Source organism: Trachemys scripta, chromosome 11 (genome assembly GCF_013100865.1).
Source record: "Trachemys scripta elegans isolate TJP31775 chromosome 11, CAS_Tse_1.0, whole genome shotgun sequence".
Classification (NCBI taxonomy): domain Eukaryota; kingdom Metazoa; phylum Chordata; order Testudines; family Emydidae; genus Trachemys; species Trachemys scripta.
Genome location: NC_048308.1, coordinates 31767711 through 31789690, shown reverse-complemented (window position 1 = coordinate 31789690; position 21980 = coordinate 31767711). Strand labels below are relative to the sequence as shown.

The following is a 21980-nucleotide window of genomic DNA, read 5'->3' as shown; positions in this document are numbered from 1 at the left end:
GTGGCCCCAGCTGCAGCCACTTCCCCCAATCAGCTCAGCCTAAAAGCTGCTTTCTCCATCCACAGCCCCCTCTGGACTGGAGCAGGGTTACCACCCCTCTACAGAGCAATTTCATAGGGAGAGGAGGTTGGCTTCCTCCTGTGACTGTGGGGCCTGTTTCCAATCCTCTGTCCATTCACGTATCCGGCCAGAGTTCCTCTGGGCGGCGTCCACTGGCTCCCTTGAAGCCTTTGAGGAGCAGTGGGCGCTGTCCGGGGTTCTCTGCTCGGTGTCCCCGTCTGGTTCTCTTCTTTTGACCCTTTGACCACACTCCTGTCCCTGTTTTTACATTAGTTGTCCCCCGTAATTATTTGAGTTCCAGGTCCTGTGGATCTTCCCCTTAGGCTAGTGGGGAGATCCTTTAGCAGTGCCCGCCCACTTCCCGGAACCCAATAGGTACAGAGCAATTTCATAGGGAGAGGAGGTTGGCTTCCTCCTGTGACTGTGGGGCCTGTTTCCAATCCTCTGTCCATTCACGTATCCGGCCAGAGTTCCTCTGGGCGGCATCCACTGGCTCCCTTGACACCTTTGAGGAGCAGTGGGCGCTGTCCAGGGTTCTCTGCTTGGTGTCCCCGTCAGGTTCCCTTCTTTTGACCCTTTGACCGCACTTCTGTCCCTGTTATTACTTTAGTTGTCCCATGTAATCTTTTGGATTTCAGGCCCTGTGGGTCCTCCCCTTAGGCTGGGGGGGGGGCCCTTTAGCAGTGGGCGGGCTTATGCCCACCCACTTCCTGAACCCCAATATGTACAGAGCAATTTCATGCCTTTCAATTTTTTTCCTACTTGAGTTTGACCCAAAGCCCTCTGGAGTCAATGGAAAGACTCCCATTGATTTAATGTGCTTTGGATCAGGTCTGTTTTGTTGAATGGTTATGTCTTCAATGAAAACATAAAAATACAAGTGCCAGCTTTAAGCTGTTCTGAATTGTGAAGCCACTGTCCACTCAAAATTGGGCTATTTGCCCTTGGAAACTGGCTTGTTTTATTGGAAAATGAAGCCATTTTTCAACTGAAAAGTTTGCAGAACATAGAAGACATAGCAATGAACTGTGCCCAAATTCATAAACATCATGCGGGCCCCCTCAAATTTCACATTTAGTGATTTGCAGTAACAAGTACACCATGATATTATAAAGTGACAGGGAAATAGTAAACCTGAAAGTCTTTAATTTGAAGGGGAGGTGGGAGCTCGTGGTTGGCAGGTTGCTAATGCACCGGAAATTCTGCTGCTGAAGAAACAAAGACAACATGTTGGCTGTGTTTACTTCTGAAGATGGTTGCTATAGGTTCCATGCACCTAATCAAAATAGATTTCCAACCCTGAACTGAAACAGTATTCCGTGGTATGTTTACCGAGATGCATGACATGAATGTTAAGAGCCTATGAATTCAGATGCAGAGGGATTCCCAAAAACTGAAGGTCAGCATTTTGTTCTTGGGTTTCTGTTATCTGCTCTAATAGTTTTGTTGTGTTTTTCCAGTTTCAGCCTTCTGACCCTTACTTTGCATCTGATAATATTAGCTACTACAAAATTTTAAGCAATACAGAGGGCTTCAAGCACATCCACTATATCACCAGCACAGGGGTGAGTAATAACTCTTAGGATAGTCACTGCTGATTTACATTTCTTCAGGCCAACTTGGAATTTACCTTTCTACTTTTTGTCTCCCCTTGTTTTTAGAGCAGAATACCTATTACACACGGCAAATGGGAAGTAATCAGCATAGAAGCGGTAACCAATGACTTTATGTGAGTATTGTAAGAAAAGCAATTTAATTACAAGTTTTTACAACATAATACAGGTTAGGTACTGTTGGAGAGCCCACTAGGCGTGTATCTGTATCATTATTTGCCTAAGTACCTTTGAAAATCTAACCCTTGTGAATAGGCTGGAAGAAAGACCCACCCCCCTTGTCTTTGTGGAAGTAGGGGTCCATAAAAGTTTAGTGGAACATAAAAGACTCACTCAGATGTGCACACACTCACGGTTCCCAACACCAAACTCTGCATGCAAATACTTCTAAATTTGGGAAGATATTTTCATTCTAGATACAGTTCTGAACTTTGCAATGTGGTCCTATCTTTGAGATACATGTATACACATGCACACTGCTATATGTATTTGACTGTATGCTTTTCCTATAATATATTATTAAAAGATACTACAGTCTCTGTGAAACACTATGCCCTTTCTTCACATACAGACCAGAAATTGTAGGGGAGGGGGGAAAGCAGCAGTTGCACTATTTTTTCTGCTTGATTTGACTGTCTAGGGAATATTTAAGGCTTAAGCCTACTGACTCTAAGAGAAGCTGTGCCAGGTGCACTTTCCTTATTTTGTTTTAGAAAAATTCTTATTTTGTTTCAATCTGTTGCTCACATAAAACCAGAAATGCCTCTTTTTAAGATGGCCCAGCTCATTCTGGATGTGTCCTTCTGTAAAAAAAAAAATGTTTAGCCTTTAGTTCAGAGGGCAAAAGTCACCTTAAGTAATTATTAAAATTCTAGTGAAAAATGATGCGTTCTTTACCACTTACTGCATAACCAGTCTTTGTCAAAGTAGCCCACATGAACAAAAAGAAACTGAGTTCAAATTATTCTGTTCCAGTTCATGACTAGCAAGAACTATAGGAATAGTAGATGCAATGTGTACCATGTATAAAATATGATAAGCCTGGTCCTTGTCTCACACTGGTATAAATCAAGTGCAATTATATCTTAGTCAATGGAGATAAACGGATGTGGTGAGAGGAGAATTGGACCTATACTGTATTAAGCGTGTGCGTGTGTTTGTCAATCACAATAAATAAGGCATTTGTTACAATAAATATATTTAGTTAGCAATATATAACAGAGTAACATTACATCATCTAAAGTCCTGTTCAGTCATTTACTCTGTGTAATGTTCACGCAAAGACAAAGAACTTTAAAGCTTCTCCAGTAGATCTTACTTGTAATGAGGCCTCCAGATGATGTACAGGGCCATTTAACCCACAGATTGCTGGATACGTTTTGATGCGAGCCTATTTAAGTTTTTAAAAAATCAATGTAGGACAGGTAACGGCATTGTGCTTGCAATACAAGGTGAAGTCCAGCTCATGCTATGGCTGCAGCATATGAGCTAGCTTGACCGAGGGTCATTGTTTATCATAGCCTCTAGCTCACTCTTTTGCATCATGGCTGGTGCCACCTATCTTCTCTCATAGAATTTGACACTTCTTGCACATTGATTTCTTGCAGCTAATGCCTGTTTTTAAGTTCAGGTACAATAACAACTCCTCTAATACACACATCAGGGTGGTGATCAGTAAGTAGGAAAGAAACCTGCCCAAATTGTGGTTCTCATAAAGAGAACTTGGAGGTCTGGCAGTTTGGGGCAGGTAGAAACTCTTGTAAACTGAACTGTATTGATCTGGCGCCATTGATCAATAACTATGGAACACCATGTGATCATTTTTATTGAGTCACTTCTAGGTTCTAGCTAACATCAAGAATCGCACTGCTAAGGCTCTAATGACCAATACCATGAAATTCCTATATAGGACAACATTCTATCCTAGGACATGCATGCACAGATCCCACTAACTTCACAATTCCCCTTAAAGTCAGTGGGATCCAGAATGCTTTCCAGGGTGCTCTTTACCTACCTGGAGTTACAGGAATGTTGGAATAAAAGACTGTTATCAATCAGGCTGTCAAGCAATTAAAAAAATTAATCGTGATAAATCGCACTGTTAAGCAATAAGAGAATACCATTTATTTAAATATTTTGGATGTTTTCTACATTTTCAAATATATTAATTTCAATTACAACACAGAATACAAAGTCTACAATGCTCACTTTATATGTATTTTTGATTACAAGTATTTGCACTGTATAAAACAAAAGAAATTGAATTTTTAAGTTCACCTAATATTGCATAACAGTACTTGTCTGAGGTCACTATTTCTTTTATCATTTTTACAGTGCAAATATTTGTAATAAAAAATAATATACACTTTGATTTCAGTTACAACACAGCCTACAATATATTTGAAAATGTAGAAAAGCATCCAAAATATTTAACACTTTTCAATTGGTATTCTATTGTTTAACAGCGCAATGAAACCAGCGATTAATCGCGATTAAATTTTTTGAGTTAATCACATGAGTTAACTGCGATTAGCCCTAGTTACTAAACATTTTTTCCATGAAGAAAGAGTCACAAAACAGTAACAGCTGTTTTGAAAATTGCTCTTTTCAAACTGTTACCAAGAGAGAACCCTAAATACGAGCTATTTTTTATTTGAGTAACTTAGCCAAAGTGCTAAATGTATTGAGCCAGATCCTTGGCCTGGCTTGATGCCCTTTTCGCTACTTCAGGGATTCAAAGTTTACTTAAAACTGCCTTAAATGGGCAGCTGGGGATTCCCTCAGCAAGAGAGAGTTCCTGCATAATCCATGTCCTGCCACTTCCTCAACATAAGGGATGTGTTGGAGGGGACATGGCCAGAACTGTTAGAACAGCTCCTAAGGGCAATAGAGACTGGTGCAGCTAATGCTGAGGCTGCTTTAAGTTCCAGCAGAGGCCAGATTGTTCCCCTGCTGCCTCCAGGATGGGTGGAAAGCCCCACCCCATCATGTGTAATAAGTGCTGTGCCAGCACAGCCAAGATTCTGTTCCATAATTTAAAATATAGGCCAAAATCAAACCATATCTATTTTTTTCTGCTCCTACATAGACTTTTCTGAACTAACTTCGGCTCTATATCAGTCAGTGAGGTCCCCCTATTTTCAGTGGTTCCCTTTGCTCCTTGTTTTGTTGCTGATCTAATCGGCTATGCTGGTATTTCCTACATAGGCAGGTTCTCTATGTGCTTTGGAATCTCTGATCCAGGCCTGTAATTTCACAACACTTGGCCTCCAGGGTTATGCTTGTTCCTTTGATAGGCAATCCCAACTATGAAGGCACAATTTAGGTACTTCTGAGTAGTGTTTCAGTCTGCACTCAGATACTCAGTGGCAGCATTCAGTATGACATTGTCTGTGTCAATCAGACAGTAGCATGACAAATGCAAGCCAGGACTTAATGAAATGTGTGAAGGACTCTCTTCTGTCCCTGTTCAACAATCCTGGAATGCAATAAAATCAGTGAGAGGGGCCAGCCTCACCTGTTTTCATGGCACTAACCATGAAAGGAGGATAATAGTCTGGCTATACCGAAAGAAGGACAAGAGACATTTGATATGGCCATAACTTTATTATTAAATGTCTGGGCCTATCCAGCAGATAAAAGTGTACAGTACAGGTAACACCATGTTTATTCTGTAATTACCCGGGGGGGTTCTGCCAGCTCCCCCTCTTTTTCCATCCAGGTCCCCCAGCCAATCCATTGCTGGGACCTTACCAGCCACCTCCCTCATAGGAGGGTTAAGGTGGGCTATAAAAAGGGGGTTTGGCTCCCTGCTGTACCAATCATAGGAGCCCCAACCCTCCCCCATTCTGTTCCTTTAATCAACAGCTCCAAGCCATTTATCCGGTCACTGTTTCCCTTCCCTATGGAGTACCTGCACTGGACATCCGCCCCACACTTACATCATGAGTTGCGACATACAGCCTACCACCTGTCATGCCATGCATAGAATCATAGAAGATTAGGGTGGAAGAGACCTCAGGAGGTCATCTAGTCCAACCCCCTACTCAAAGCAGGACCAGCCCCAACTAAATCATCCCAGCCAGGGCATTGTCAAGCCGGGCCTTAAAAACCTCTAAACATGGAGATTTTACCACCTTCCTAGGTAACCCGTTCCAGTGCTTCACCACCCTCCTAGTGAAATAGGTTTTTCTAATATCCAACATAGACCTCCCCCACTGCAACTTGAGATCATTGCTTCTTGTTCTGTCATCTGCCACCATTGAGAAGAGCCTAGTTCCATCCTCTTTGGAACCCCCTTCAGGCATAGGGTGACCAGACGTCCCGATTTTATCGGGACTGTCCCGATATTTGCTTGTTTGTCCTACATCCTGACCGATGTTCGGTTGGGACACTGGACAAACAACAATTTTGCCCTCCACTCTGGTGCACAGGCGGAGCCTAGAGGGGCTCTCGCCCCCCCATCCCGACTCCACCCCATTCTTCCCCCAATGGATCCCTCCCCAAATCTCCGCTCCCAACCCCGCCCCCTCACTGCCCCATTGGATCCCAAGCCGGGCCCGGGGAGGAGACGCCCCTGTGCACACTGGCCATGGCCGGCCAGGCCATGAGCGCTGAAGTGCAGCGCGGAGGCTGCTCCAGCCCTGCAGCCCACGGGGCAGCGCGGTGTGTCCGGGGACAGCGCGGAGCGGGCAGGGCCCGGGGGCATGGGCCGCCCGCCGGAGACACGCGGCGGAGAGGGGCTGCAGGGACGAGACTTGTCCCAGGCGGGGCAGCCAGCGGACAGGGGCGAGGAGCCGGCCGGGGTCCCCCAAATCGATAAACTTCCCTGCCGCTGCCGGGGAGCCCCGCGCCTCTCCCACTTGGCTGCACTCCAGCAACTCGCCCCTCTGGGAAGGAGCCGCTGGAGCGCAGCCGAGTGGGAGAGGGGCGGGGCTCCCCGCTGGCGGCAGGACACGCCGCATGTGCCCAGGGTGGGCTGGGGGGCCGGAGGCTCCTCGGGGAAGGCAGCGCACGCGGCTGGGGCGCTGTGTGCAATCTGGCAGCGCAGCTGGGGCCTGCTAATGCCCCCGGCTCCTGCGAAACTGCTTTTTAAAATTTTTTTTTTGCTCCGCCCCCGCCACCCCGTTCCCCCTCACTCCCCGATATTTCATCCCTGTGATCTGGTCACCCTATTCAGGTTGAAGGCTGCTATCAAATCCCCCCTTACTCTTCTCTTCTGCAGACTAAATAAGCCCAGTTCCCTCAGCCTCTCCTCATTAGTTGTGTGCCCCAGCCCTCTAATCATTTTCTTTGCCCTCCACTGGACTCTCTCCCATTTGTCCACATCCTTTCTTTAGAGGGGGGCCCAAAACTGCAGTACTCCAGATGGGGCCTCACCAGTGCCAAATAGAGGGGAATAATCACTTCCCTCGATCTGCTGGCAATGCTCCTACTAATGCAGCCCAATATGCCGTTAGCCTTCTTGGCAACAAGGGCACACTTTTGACTCATGTCCAGCTTCTAGTCCACTGTAATCCCCAGGTTCTTTTCTGCAGAACTGCCACTTAGCCAGTCAGTCCCCAGCCTGTAGCAGTGCATGGGATTCTTCCGTCCTAAGTGCAGGACTCTGCACTTGTCCTTGTTGAAACTCATCAGATTTCTTTTGGCCCAATCCTTCAAGTTGTCTAGGTCATTCTGGACCTTATCCCTATCCTCTACCTCTCCTCCCAGCTTAGTGTCATCTGTGAATTTGCTGAGGGTGCAATCCATCCCATCATCCAGCTAATTAATTAAGATGTTGAACAAAACTGGCCCTAAGACCGACCCCTGAGGCACTCCGTTTGATACTGGCTGCCAACAAGACATCGAGCCATTGATCACTACCCATTGAGCCTGACAATCTAGCCAACTTTCTATCCACCTTATAGTCCATTCAGCCAATCCATACTTCTTTAACTTGCTGCCAAGAGTACTGTGGGAGACCATATCAAAAGTTTTGATAAAGTCAATGTATATCACATCCACCGCTTTCCCCGTATGCACAGAGCTAGTTATCTCATCATAGAAAGCAATCAGGTTGGTCAGGCATGACTTGCCCTTGGTGAATCCATGTTGACTGTTCCTAATCACCTTCATCACCTCCAAGTGCTTCAAAATGGATTTCTTGAGGACCTGCATCCATGATTTTTCCAGGGACTGAAGTGAGGCTGTAGTTCCCTGGATTCTCCTTCTTCCCTTTTTTAAAGATGGGCACTATATTTGCCTTTTTCCAATCATCCGGGACATCCCCCAATTGCCATGAGTTTCCAAAGATAATGGCCAATGGCTCTGCAATCACATCAGCCAACTCCTCAGTACCCTTGGATGCAGTGCATCCGGCCCCATGGAGTTGTGCATGTTCAGCTTTTCTAAATAGTCCTTAACCTGTTCTTTCACAACTGAGGGCTGCTCACCTCCTCCCCATACTGTGCTGCCCCGTGCAGCAGTCTGGGAGCTGACCTTGTCTGTGAAGACCAAGGCAAAAAAAGCATTGAGTACTTCATCTTTTTCCACATCATCTGTCACTAGGTTGCATTCCCCATTCAGTAAGGGTCCCACACTTTCCCTGACCACTTTCTTGTTGCTAACATACCTGTAGAAAACCTTCTTGTTACCCTTCACATCCTTTGCTAGCTGCAATTCCAATTGTGCTTTGGCCTTCCTGATTGCACCCCTGCACGCTTGAGCAATATTTTTATACTCCTCCCTAGTCATCTGTCCAAGTTTCCACTTCTTGTAAGCTTCCTTTTTGTATTTAAGCTCACCGAAGATTTCTCTGTTAAGCCAAGCTGGTCGCCTGCCATATTTTTGCTATTCTTTCTGCACATCGGGATGGTTTGTTCCTGTGCCCTCAATAAGGCTTCTTTAAAATACAGCCAGCTCTCCTGGACTCCTTTCCCCGTCATATTAGCTTCCCAGGGGACCCTGCACATCAATTCCCTGAGGGAGTCAAAGTCTTCAGGAACAAAGCCCTCTCTGAACCCGCTGTGGGGAAGGCAAAAAACCCTCAACTCCGCCTTCGCCAATCTGGTATTTCACCACCTAAAGGGGAGGGAGGGTGGCTGCTGCCTCAGGCTGCTCCATCTAAAAGGGAGCTTCGCACACAGGGCTGTCCCTTATAAATCATTTTGCCCATCCACTGCCCAAAGGATGAGTCAGTGTCACCACACTGGCCTCTTGTCCCCTTTTTCAGCAGTTAGCCTCGCTCTCCCACCCCAGCCATAAAGCACTGTTCCCTTTGTGGCCAGACACACAAATTTCCACCGACTTAAAGGTGCAGTGCAGTCATCAGGGTGTATAGCACTCCTTGCAACTACTGTGTCCAAACACAAGGTGTTCTCTCTAGTTGAGGGTCTGCCTTGTCGCTGCTTCCCCTGAAATTGCATTAATCTCTGCGAATGCTATGGCAGGCAGAAATACCACAATGTGTGAAGCAAGTTACTTGAGTTTGGCAACTTTGAATATATAAAAATAATACAGTGACAGTTCGTTTGGATAGATATAAATATGAACACCACATGATATCTCATATACTTACCTACATTAGGGAGAGTTACATTAACTTCTCTAAATAAAAAATTTGATGCGTAAAAATGCAATTAAGCAATATCTAAATGATCATTTTATGTCTTGTGTAAATACACCATAAATAACTTACTTTAACCAGTGTGTTTGTTTTATAGATACTACATCAGTAATGAATTTGGTGGAAGGCCAGGAGGAAGAAACCTTTATAAGTATGATGCTTATTATATTTCCAAATTTAGAAATGAAAAGAATGTAATGAAAATTATAGACAAGTTTAGTGATTAAGATATTCAAAATCCATTGATCCTGAATAAAATGTACAGTTCTGTGTGGAATAGTTAATTAAAATATTTTAGGAAAACAAGCTGTTAAATAAGACATTGTGTTACAGAGAATAAAACGATTTAGAAGATGAAAAATGCTCATTATAATATTAATATTTTAGAGTTTTGATTATGATGTAAATTGCAGTATTGCCTGAACTCTGGAGTGCTAGTTTCTGGTTTTGCTGCCATTAAAATCAACTGAAGTTTTGCTGTTGACTTTAATGGGAACAGGACTGCACCTTAATACGGTATATAATGGCATGTTTGTAAGAAAAGCACATCATAATGTGAAATGCATTGTTACTAGGGAGCTCTGTTCTACATAAATGCTTATGCATGGTTTGTACAGAGATATGTCTCTGATGTAAAATAGACAAATTCCATCTGGCGTTGTTTAGTGGTGACTGAATGGATGTTTTCAGAAATGTCATTTACCTTTGAAATGAAACTTTCCATCACTTTGCAGAGTGTTGGTTGGAAATGGTCCAACCACACCTAAGTGTGTGAGCTGTGATCTGGACAAAGACAGATGTCAGTATTATTCTGCATCCTTCAGCAATGATGCACAATATTATCTGCTGAATTGTTATGGTGAGTATGACCCAAACTAATAGATGCGAATGGGACTCAGTATTTAATTAGGAGGGGTTCAACCAACGATGTTTATGGTTACATGCTAAAGAACAATGTTATGTGTTCATTGTTGTTTCTTTGGACTTATGCAGTAATTAACAGCTGCCTGTCCTAGGCTCTAAGCACCCGTCACTCAAATTATAAGAATAAAAATAAAATGGAATGATAGCTTACCCCAACAGCCAGCAGAACTCAACCCCCCAACAAAACATACAATTCCCCTCCCCCATGCAGACCTAACCTCCAGCAAGCCCCATCTCTGAAGCCACCTGTGCAAACAGATGCATCTTGCAGCATGCTCAAAAGGACAACAGATTTGGGTCAGTGGCATGTGCCAGTGCTGATGGCTCATCTCAAAGAATGAGCTACTACCAGCCCCCCCTCTTCAATTCTGAACACTTTAATGCCCTCAAGTATCACAGAGGTGACACTCTTACTCCAGAAGTGGAATGTGGGCAATAGATTCTTGCCTTCTTTGATAACTGGTGGTTCACGGGGAATCAGTGGCAGAATTCCATAGGGAGACTTGTTTATTTCTCTGAAAGGGAAGATGCTGCTATAGAGAGCTGTATATTGTGGAAGCACTTGGATGTTCCTTTGGGAGCAAGGCCAGTGATTTACTTTTTAGGGACGAGAAATCCTCAGTGAGTGTGCTTAATATCAGGGGAGAGATGGTGCGCCCGTTAAAAAGAGTCCAAGAAATATTTAGTGTCCAATATTTAGAGTCCAAGAAATATCTGAACTCACCTCCTGAGTCACTGACCTACTGGCACACATGCTGGAAAGTGATAGGGATTAATTAGCTAGTTCAGCGAAAAAAGCATCTGAATCACCCAAGTTCTGAACTGCACATTGTTTTAAGATGCTGAAATCTTAAGCCAATGCTTTCGCTTTTCGGGTGTCTCTCAAACATGGGAGGGGGGATCCTGTGGCTTCTGTGGAAAGCAGGTTTAGGGCCTTTGGGGAGACTATAGGGGTCTCAATGATGGTCCTTAAAAGGTTCAGATACTCATCCAGAAGTTTAGATACTTTCCCAAGCTGAACATTTTGGGATTCACACTCTCCTAGGGTATATCTACACTGCGAAATTAGGACGATTTTATAGAAGTAGATCTTTTAGAAATCGATTTTATACAGTTGATTGTGTGTGTCCCCACTTAAGACCAGTAAGACCATTAAGTTGGCGGAGTGCGTCCACAGTACCAAGGCTAGCATCGACTTTTGGAGCATTGCACTCTGGGTAGCTATCCCACAGTTCCCGCAGTCTCCGCCGCCCATTGGAATTCTGGTTGAGCTCCCAATGCCTGATGGGGCAAAAACATTGACGTGGGTGGTTCTGAGTAAATGTCAGTGGTATGTCATCTGCACAGGTAACCCAGGAAAAAAGGCGAGAAACGATTTTTTGCCGTTGCTTTCACGGAGGGAGGGGGGGTTGCTGATGACGTTTACCCAGAACCACCCGCGACACTGTTTTTGCCCCATCAGGCATTGGGAGCTCAACCTAGAATTCCAATGGGCGGCAGAGACTGCGGGAACAGTACAGTAAGTCAAACCTTTATGCCATGTTGTCAGTCGCCCCCCCCCTCAGTGACAGCAACCTTTCTTCCATGCAGACACCATGCCACGGCAAGTATGGAGCCCGCTCAGCTCACCGTCACCGTACGTCTCCTGGGTGCTGCCAGACGTGGTACTGCATTGCTACACAGCAGCAGCTCATTGCCTTTTGGCAGCAGACAGTGCATTACAACTGGTAGCCGTCATTGTCGTCTCCTGGGTGCTCTTTTAGCCGACCTCGGTGAACTCGGTCGGGGGCGCATGGGCAGACATGTGTGTTAGTGTTACAGGATCACGTTTAAAAAGGGATTCAATTAAAACACAGATGTTCTTTTGTTGCGTCAACAGGTCCTGGCCTGCCCACTTCTATGCTGTCCAGAAGTAGTGACGATCACGGTATTTGATCTTCTCTATTTTCAATTGCAGCATGTGTCTCTGTGTGTAGCGGATATGTGGTTCCTTTAGTCTTAGGGTATTTTAACTTTTGATAGTCAATCATGTCCTGGCTAATTCTGAGTTTTTCCCAGTAGAATGAGATAAAACACACTGGAATTCAGTAATCAGACTTGCCATTTATTTCTGTTGTTGTTTTAACAAGGCGTATTGATTTTCAGCAGTGATTTAAATCAGCGAGCAGGAAAACTTGATTTAAATAATAAATTTTACTTTTGCTTTTTACTTTTTAGTTATTTTCCTAAAGCAAGGTTCATTCTCATTGGTTCATATAACCATTAAATGATACTGATTTGTAACTAACTGTAGCCATTACAATAAATTTGATACTTCTTTTTGCTAACCAGGAGGATATACTATATCTATAAATAGATATATAAGCAATTATATAGCTCAACATTTTGTTCAGATTCTTAAATTTCACATTTTTATTATGTTAGAAAATAGTGCATTTCTTGTTTACCAAGTAAAGTTTTACTGATAATTTCTGCCAAGGTGCGTTTGGATGGGAATTGGAATTCAGTTAAAAGTGTATAAAACCATCCCTGATAAATTGTTTTATATAAATAAAACTACCTTAAATGTGTTGGATACAAAAGGAACAAAAGCAAGTTTATTAAACCATGTTTTGCATTTCAAACTGATTTATTAGCAAAGTACATATTAACTGCAGTTAGTGGGAGCTGTGATTGGATGAACCTGCAGACGCTGCAGGTAAACAAACCGTCCCGGCCCGCCAGCGGATTTCCCTGACGGGCCGCGTGCCAAAAGTTGCCAATTCCTGGTCCAGCTTGTGACTTCAACCAAGACTGAGGTGTGAGTTAGGCACCAAAGTGTTCAGTGGTTTCAGGACTGATGCAGCTATGCATGTGCCCAGTGGTAGAAATTTAGGTGTATAGGGGACTTAACCAGTGGAAATGTAGGTGCCTTCACAATTAGGTGGCCACTAAGCAGGGGCTTTGTGGATCTAAATTTTGGATTTAGATGTCTAAAGTGACACGCACCTAAGTTCTGCTTGTGAATCTAACCCTATACACCCATCTGCATCTTTAGGTGCCTAATTACCTTTGAAAATCTGGCCCCTTGTGCTTCAAGGTTTTATAGCATTAGTAGATCTCATCTTCTCTCACCTGCTTTTTATTAATGGATTGGAAAAGGAAAAGAAACTTTCCTGCTTTTTTCCCCAACACCCGATCAGTTTATCAACTTTGAATGAACTAGTCCAAATGAAGATCATATTGTCTGTGCACCTGCTAGTTAAACTGACACCAAAAGTAATTAAAGCAAAAGTTCTTCTGAACAACAGAAACTGAAAGTGCATAAATTTAGAAAAATATAAATATCAGCATTTGCTCTATTAAAAAGACTGAAAATAATAAAAATATTTAATATATTACATGAAATTGAGTTGGCCTCAAAAGTTGAAGTGTTTCCCCCTGATGGTGTATATAATTTTTAAAAAAGCAGCAACCTGTAACTCGTTAAAATTTGAAGAGGGCTCAATGATGCAGCGTATTTTCATTTATTTAAATTATTTTAATAGATTATAGTAAATTTTAGTCTTAATATAGCTTGTCAATTTCAAATTGAATTTTAAACAGGTTTATTTTTAAAAAGGAAAAATTTAAATTAAAAAAACATTCATTTTTATCCACCTTGTTATTTAGTCATCAGAATTCTGGAAAACAACACAGATTTGGACAGTATGTTGAAGGATATTCAAATGCCTTCCAAAAAAGTTGACACCATTACTCTGAATGGATACAGTAAGTTAAAAATATGTCTTAATTTTTTACCATTTTTAGGAAAGATATAATACATTTTTAAAATCCCGGGCTAGAAACTTTCTTAAATATATTCTAATTGAAGACTAAGGCTGTATTTATTTCGGTTCTTAAAACTTTTAGTTTAGTTTAGAGAGAATGTGTGTAAATAGTGAAATGACAGCACTGTTGAAATTACACATAATAAAATCAGCTGCTACCCTTGACAAATTTATTTTGTAGAGTGTGTATCATTATGCTTTCTTTATGATGATGCTGTGGATGACTGCTGTTTTAGTTGATAATATATGTGGTGGGGTGAAGAGTCAAAATTAAAGGATAGAAGTGCTGCTATGCCAGAAAGCTCATAGTAGAATTTTAATTGGTTTAAAGAGATTACTGGTTTATGTTAATTTAAAGGCACATTTAATGTGGGTGGCTTGTGTTTGAATACAGAGATCATGGTGGAGTGGTACTATGATTCTTCAAAAATAGATGCAGAATATAAATTTCTGGAAAACTTTTTAGGGTTATTAAGGCCCCCAATTCAGCAAAGTACATAAGCATGTGTGTAATTTTGAATATGTGATTAGTTCCATTGAAGTCAGGGGAATGACTCACATGCTTAAAAGTATGTATATGCTTGAATACTCTACTGACTCCAGGCTTTCTGAATAACAATATAACAATGTGTTAGTGCTTAAAGAATTTATTTTAAGTGGTTATTATAGATGTTAGCTTTGGGGCTAAATTGCCCACTAGATGAATTCTCCACTAATGCTTTATGAATCTTGCTGGTTTGGATTTGCATGGTGTCCAGGAGCCCAAACCAGCTGTTTAGGTTCATGGCCCCTTAAGTTTCCTTGGAGTCTTGCCTTGAATTGATACTGGGTTGAGGAGCATTGATAGGCTATGAGAAGTATGCACAGTACCTTGCTGGACTATTCTTCATTCCAACCGTAGTGTCAGCCTCTCGTTTTATGTGACACACATTCACTCTGCTCCACAAAATGAACATTCTTACAGGAATCAAGTTTTACAAACTTCTCTTTGTTGCACTTTTTTGATACCTCCCTCCTCCCACTGTTATCTCATGAATATTATAGCTCTCCTTTATCTTTGTGTTTCTGTCTTTTATTTCTAGTGACACTTTTAGTAAGTTTAAAGATGGAAACTACCAGGAAAGATGGAGGTTTAAAGATGATCTTCATGCTATCAGTTGTGTGTTCATCTTTTTATTCCTTCTTCCTCTTACTACTTCATCTCTTCTGGGTAGAAACTGTTGGGTAAGGGGAATTTCCTCTTCTTTCTTTGTGTAGTACTGGGCAGAAAAAAAATCCCATTAATTTAAACTTCAGATCCAAATATCCTCTTAAATCCATGTGTCTTGTACATCTCAATGAAGATGCCTATGCCTACATCTACAGAACACAAAGATGAAAAACACTTTCAACAGCATATGACCCAGGGTCTTAATTTTTGAATGTCACTTAGCACCTTTGTATTTTAACATCATGTGTAGTCTGAACTCTACAAACTCCTGAAACACTTGGACTCTAACCATTAGAACACAACACATTCCTACAACACTCATTACACTCTGTGTACAACATCCATTCCTGTAAAATCCTTCAGTGAACAAGCAAACCACTAAGTCTGCAGCACTCCCTATATCGTTCACAGTCTGCATTTAATATGTTTGGTTAACTCATCTCAGCCCAGCTCTTCCATCACAGTTCCAAGAGGAAAAGCATGGAATTGCATTGCTATTACCTATGGTGTAAATATAATAAAACATATTTCTAAGATTTTGTTCATAGGCCATTGAACAGAGTTCATTGTTCCACACTTACCTGGGAAGTTCATAATTTCCACTCAATGTCCTCGCTCATTTGGGACATGGGGGCTAGAAAGTTGACTAGAAAAACATTTTTGAGCTGATACCAGATTGGCAGCACACCACTTTGTCAAGATTTCCACATTAAATGTAGACTCAACCACAGAAAACATACTGAGAATTTTTTTTAAAAAAATTGTAACTACCAGCTTCAGAATTTCTAGTGACTTAATTTTAAACTATGAAGACATTATGAGTTAAGGTTTCTAATTAACCTAGTAAATCTAAATCTAGACTCATTTGTTTTAGGGCATTTTTGAATAAAATAAAGTTTTTTGTACAATTTTTTAAAAATTAATGGATGACTCAAATGTACTTTACTGATTATGTGAACAGTGCAGCTATATGTTAGTTATTCCATAGCACAACTAATACAAATCAAACTTCTTTTTTTTTACTTTTAGCATTGTGGTATCAGATGATCTTACCTCCCCATTTTGATTCATCGAAGAAGTACCCTCTGCTCCTTGATGTGTAAGTCTTCAAGTATATTAGCATTGTAATCACTTTCAGTTCCTTCAAAGACTTCTAATAACTTCAAAAAACACACAAGTGGCCTTTAAAAGTGGGTTTAAGAGACAGAGAAACCATTGTGAATCCCAGTTTTCTACAGATTGTCATGTGATTTGTTCTACAGTGGACCTCCTAAGCACGTGCACTGTCAGATGCTGCAAGGTTTAACAAGGGTATCTGTTGTTTATGGCACTGGATACTCTTCAGGCATGATTCTGTGCCCTTTCCATGAGGTGCTGAGTACCCTCAGCTCCCATTGAAGTCAATAAGAGTTCAGAGCACACAAGAGTTCCTCATTATCTTGGAGGACCAGGCTCTGTTTCCAGATTGTTCTGAAAACAGCTGACCATAATCCTTTTGCATCCTGACCCAAAATCCATTAAAGTTAATGGATAGACTCCCATTGACTTCAGTGGGCTTTCGATTGGACCAATAATAATACATATTAGAGGCAACTGACTAGAAAACTGTGGCTAAATGACAAATTTGTCTAACGTTTGCTGGTTCCAAAACCTAGAAAAGAAATTTGCTCTTCAGGTAGGTTAGATGTATGTAAGAGAACTGTATTGTACAGGTATGTGATAATCTCCATATTAACAGAGAAATCAGGCCAAGGAATTCATAAGCAGAAAAAGGAAGACACATTCACTGGACCTTGAATATATTCTCTTTGTTCCTTTTCTTCCTCACTCTTTTCTGCTCATTCTAATGTATTTTCATTAATTATTGTTTCTTTAATGAGAATTACTGAAATTGGCTATTCATAGAAATGGCTAACAAATTTCCATATTTACTGAAAACTGGCTCCACAAGGAGAATAGCATAATTCAGGAGTTATATTGGTTTCCTCTCAACATAGAAATCAGTTACCTCTTTTTCTTTATTTGATAACATTGGCTAGAATTATTCATTATTTGCCTACTTATAGTTGTAATGAACAATAAATCCCCCCTTCACTTGTTAAAACTCAAAACAAAACCCCTGTGCTCTCATTGACTGTCATCTGGTCCTTTGTGAGTATCAACCTTGTTTCATACAGTAGGTTACTAATCATATCATTGTGAAGAGTGAAGTGTGTACTCTCCAGAAAGATTATGGAGAGCACCATTTTCAGAATAGTAAAATAATGAGTTCACATCAATAACCAGATCTGTACACATCGAAGCAATGCTGCATACAGAGAAATCCTACCCTTGAAGAGACCTTCAAGGGTCTCTTGAAGTTCTGACAGATGTATGGCTCGGTTTTGAAAGTGAAGTGTGTAGACATATGAGGTAGATAATGAGGTCCTTTTATTGTTCAGATTTTTTGCCGTTAGTGCCTATTTTCCCTTTTAAAAAGGCTCCTCTTTTTTCCCCAAAAGGGAAATAGAATTGGATAGCTTTCGGGCCCAGTCTTGCAGGTCTTACTCATGTGAGGTCTCCCAGTAAGAATAAACAAGACAGCACACAATGAATTCTTCAGAAACAGAATGCTAGATTAGTAAAGATGATGTTTGCTAATCTATCTAATCTAACCGTATCTGTCTGAGTACTTATGCAGCCCCATGTCTGAAGTACCTGAGTGCCTTCAAAGTACTTAAAAAACAGAAAGTACAATAACAATCACTTCTCATTTCTCCCTTCCAAGCCTGCATGAGAAATAGTTTAATTAGTCTATAGTGTTGGGTTTTTTTTGTTTTTAAATTTCACTGATGAGTCACTGAAAGTGTGGTGAAATGACATGGGATTTTTGTTTTGTATTTTCACAAGTGAAGGCTGTTTACTGTTGATTTAACATTTTAACGAGACAAATAATGAATAATAATTAAATGGAGCACCAGAAATAGATTCGTTCAGTTAAACGATAGCATCAGTTTGAAATGAAGTGGCAAAACAAAGAGAGGGAATTTTCTTAGGATTGTTACTGTAGTGTAAAACAACTGAATTCCTAAAGAAGGGCCAGGTCCTGCAGTGCTCACTCATGTGAATATTTCCACTAAGACTGCTGCTCTTACCCAGTAAAAGCTGGGATTTGGGGTAAGCAATGGATGGGTTTCACACATTTCTGATGCTCAGTTTATTTATTAAGTTTGCCTGTTCATGGTTTTCAGCAATAACTGTATCACATATTCTTTATGAGAGAATAAATGAACAGCAGATGTTTGACTCCTTTGGGATTCTTTCACAGCTATGCAGGACCTTGCAGTCAGAAAGCAGATTATGCCTTCCGTATCAATTGGGCTACATACCTTGCAAGCACAGAACAGATCATTGTGGCTAGCTTTGATGGCAGAGGAAGTGGCTACCAAGGAGATGAAATTATGCATGCAGTAAATCGAAGACTGGGAACATATGAAGTAGAGGATCAAATCTCAGCAACTAGGTGAGCACACAGTGGACAGTTTCATTAACTATTATAATACTTGCTTGATGTCCCAACTGTTGAAGTTTTAAGAGTGATAAACCAAGGCACCCTTCTTTCTATTCAACAAACAACTCATAAAACAAGGAACATCATGACATACAGTGAGGGGAGGATCTGCTTCATCAGCAAAAACTTTATTATAGTGGTAATATTATAGAAAAGAGAGAGGATAATCTTGTCACTGTATCATACAACTCAGAGTCAAGAGACCCAAGTTCTAATTTGTCCAGAAACTTCCTTTTGTGACTCTGTGCTAGTAGTCATGGTGAAATTTTCAAAATGTGTATGTTTATTATATACCATCTCCTAATCTTTACCTTACTAATATTTAACTGTTTGCTGATGACCAATAACTTTTTGACAGGGAGCACAAAAAACAGACTATATTAAAACAAATTATTGTGTTCTGTTCATCAAGATTGACTTCTGTTTGTATCTGCTGAGCTAATCAGTGTTTTCACCTGTAGTCATATTTACCATATACTGGTGGACCTAGTTGAAGTAAATGAAATTGCATCAGTATCATTGAGAGGTAGTATCATTGAGAGGTGAGATAGGCATATCTCATAGAGCTGGAAGGGACCTTGAAAGGTCATTAAGCTGAGTTGAGTCAAGTCCAGCCCCCTGCCTTCACTAGCAGGACCAAGTACTGATTTTTGCCTCAGATCCCTAAGTGGCCCCCTCAAGGATTGAACTCATAACGTGGGGTTTAACAGGCCAATGCTCAAACCACAGAGCTATCTCTCCCCCCAGTGGTGAAAAGGAATTTATGTGATTTGAGTTTCAGGGATTGTTTTTCAGCCCTCATCTCTCCTGTAAGGACCAGATGTAATCGCTGCCCCTTACCATTTCATATCTCTAGGGCTGCCAATATCATACCAAAAAATCATCTAGACTAAATCTGAGCTGAGCATTTTTTTTTTACAAAGCTGCCAGGTTTTGTTTTCTGTCAGTTACACACAAAAAACCCTTCAAACTCAGCAGATTTTATGAAGTTCAGAAAAAGGTGAAACTTTACATTTTGTCTCAAGCAAACACTGGGCCATATGGTTCAGCCGTAGCTGTATAAGTTAAAACGTCAGCATATTAGAAAACAGGGAATTGCATGCGATTACTACTACTCTAAAATCTCTGCAATCTAGTGAGTGTTTGATTTTTGTTTGCATTTAGAAAATTTTCTGAAATGAGCTTTGTCGATAAGAACAGAATAGCTATTTGGGGCTGGGTGAGTATTCAGATTACTTTGACTGATGAATCTCTAGTAGATAATTATAAAGATTTAGCTGTTGTGTCTTTTACTCTACACACTAACTACATAATATGAGGAAGTCTACACTGATGCTGCTTCTTCTGAACATATCCTATGGACAACAGGGAGAACTCAGTTTACAGAGCTATCAAATTAGCTGCTCTTCACTAAGGCCTTGCTTCAGCAAATTTTTAAAGCACATGCCTAAATTGTAATTCTTTGAGTGATGGTCCCTATTGTAGTCCACTGTGGGTTATGCATGTGCCCAGAGCCGGAAAATTTGAAAGAAGTGTCCGTTGGTCTGTGCATGTACCCTGGCTCACCTCCTGCTTCTTTCTGAGGGGATAAAGGGCAAGGTGAACTGACCAACTCTCCAGTTCCTTCTCACTGCTGCATGGTCTGGGTTGGAACCTCCAGTGTCCATAGCTTTGGCTTTTTCCCTACAAAATAACAATTGAATTTAGCCTTGTATATAGTTTTTACAGTTTACAGTTTGGTGTTTTATTGATCTCTTAGGGTTTAGAATTAGTCTCTTCAGTGGAAACTGCCCCCTCCACCCCCATACCCTGTTCAGGTACCTGCCTGTGCCCAGGACTCTAGACTTCAAACTCTGTGCTTCGTGCCTGCGATCCTTCTCAGCCAGCAGTGACCACCAGCACTGCCTGTACTGCCTTGGGGAAGCTCACATCACAGTGAGGTGCCGTATCTGCTGATCATTCCTCAGCTGTACCCAAGAAAGTTGGGAACTTTGTCTCCACAAATACCTCATGGAGAAGGCCATGAGGATCTAGTGCGTCCTGCTGTGAAGTCTGACTGATGCAGGAGAATCTACCCCCACAGACCCCCCAGCAGGATCTTGTCAGGAATCCAGGAACCACTCTCATCATAAGCATGAGACTAAGCTTTCCTCTAAATCCACTTCAGAGAAGTTGGTTTCAACTCACAGCAAGCCCGTCAGCTCGGCCCATGGGATCTTAGTACATCCTAAGTCTCAGAGGCATGACAAGAAAGCCCATAAGCATTGGGCTACATAGATACCTGACCACAATCCATCAGTACCATCATTTTCAGCACCTCCCAAACCCTGGGATCTGCCAGCTCTGATGAAGACCAATCATCATTAACTTTGCCTATCCATAGCACCATCTTCAGCAGCTACACAGTTTCCTGCAGCTCCAGTGGCTCGGACAAGTAAAACTCCTCTGACCCGGAGGAAATCTGAATCCATTGCTACTCTACAGGACATTTCCAGTGTCCCAGATCTGGAATCCCCTCCTCCATCGGGTGCCTCCATCTCCAGAGATATAACACCACCACCAAGGGAGTTGACCACTGGAAGGAACTTGTCACCTGTCCCATGCACTGAATGCAATTCTCCTCCAACAGCACTGACAGTATCACTACTGGAACTGGAATCGGCCTTCTCTTCATCAATGAACCTTTTTTTCCCCATCCTACATATCCTCTGGTGCCCAAAAGACCTGCACCAGTTTGGGACCAACCTCTGCCTCATCTAACTCAGTCCTTGGTACCCCATGCCTTGGGGCCTCCACAACCACCTATTGATCCTTCTACTGGCCAAACTGGGGACCAGTACCCTCCTGCAGAGTCAATCTGATCTGCTAGAGAGTAAACCCTTGCCTCCCCTCTAAGGGGAGGCTCAAATCTGCCCCTGGATCCTACAGAGGAGGAGGAGCAGCATTATGCACCATATCAGGCAGTTCTGCCAGAACCAGTAAGACGGCCATCTTCATCTGTGGATGAAGCAGTGACCCCTATATCTCCCCCTTCTTCTGATGACCTCAGACAGTTCCAGGATCATCTTCTCAGGGTTGCTGGAGAATTCTAGATTCCTCTTGAAGAGGTCCTGGACTCCCAGCACAAACTCTTAGGCATCCTCACTCATCTGGATTCAACAGAATAGCTTTCCCTGTTAATGAAGCCATACTGGAGCCAGCTGGGACA

General features: G+C 41.9%; 1 protein-coding gene across 1 annotated transcript in view; it reads left to right on the top strand.

Annotated features, from left to right (window-relative positions):
• The window catches only part of DPP4 (dipeptidyl peptidase 4), a 78463-nt gene that overhangs the window by 39819 nt on the left and 16664 nt on the right, over window positions 1–21980 (top strand). The window contains exons 13-21 of the mRNA XM_034785567.1: window positions 1521–1625; window positions 1722–1789; window positions 9377–9430; window positions 10014–10138; window positions 12083–12130; window positions 13855–13953; window positions 16252–16321; window positions 18530–18724; window positions 19937–19991. Coding sequence (XP_034641458.1) covers window positions 1521–1625; window positions 1722–1789; window positions 9377–9430; window positions 10014–10138; window positions 12083–12130; window positions 13855–13953; window positions 16252–16321; window positions 18530–18724; window positions 19937–19991 — 819 coding nt within the window. The remainder of the gene's footprint in view (window positions 1–1520; window positions 1626–1721; window positions 1790–9376; window positions 9431–10013; window positions 10139–12082; window positions 12131–13854; window positions 13954–16251; window positions 16322–18529; window positions 18725–19936; window positions 19992–21980) is intronic.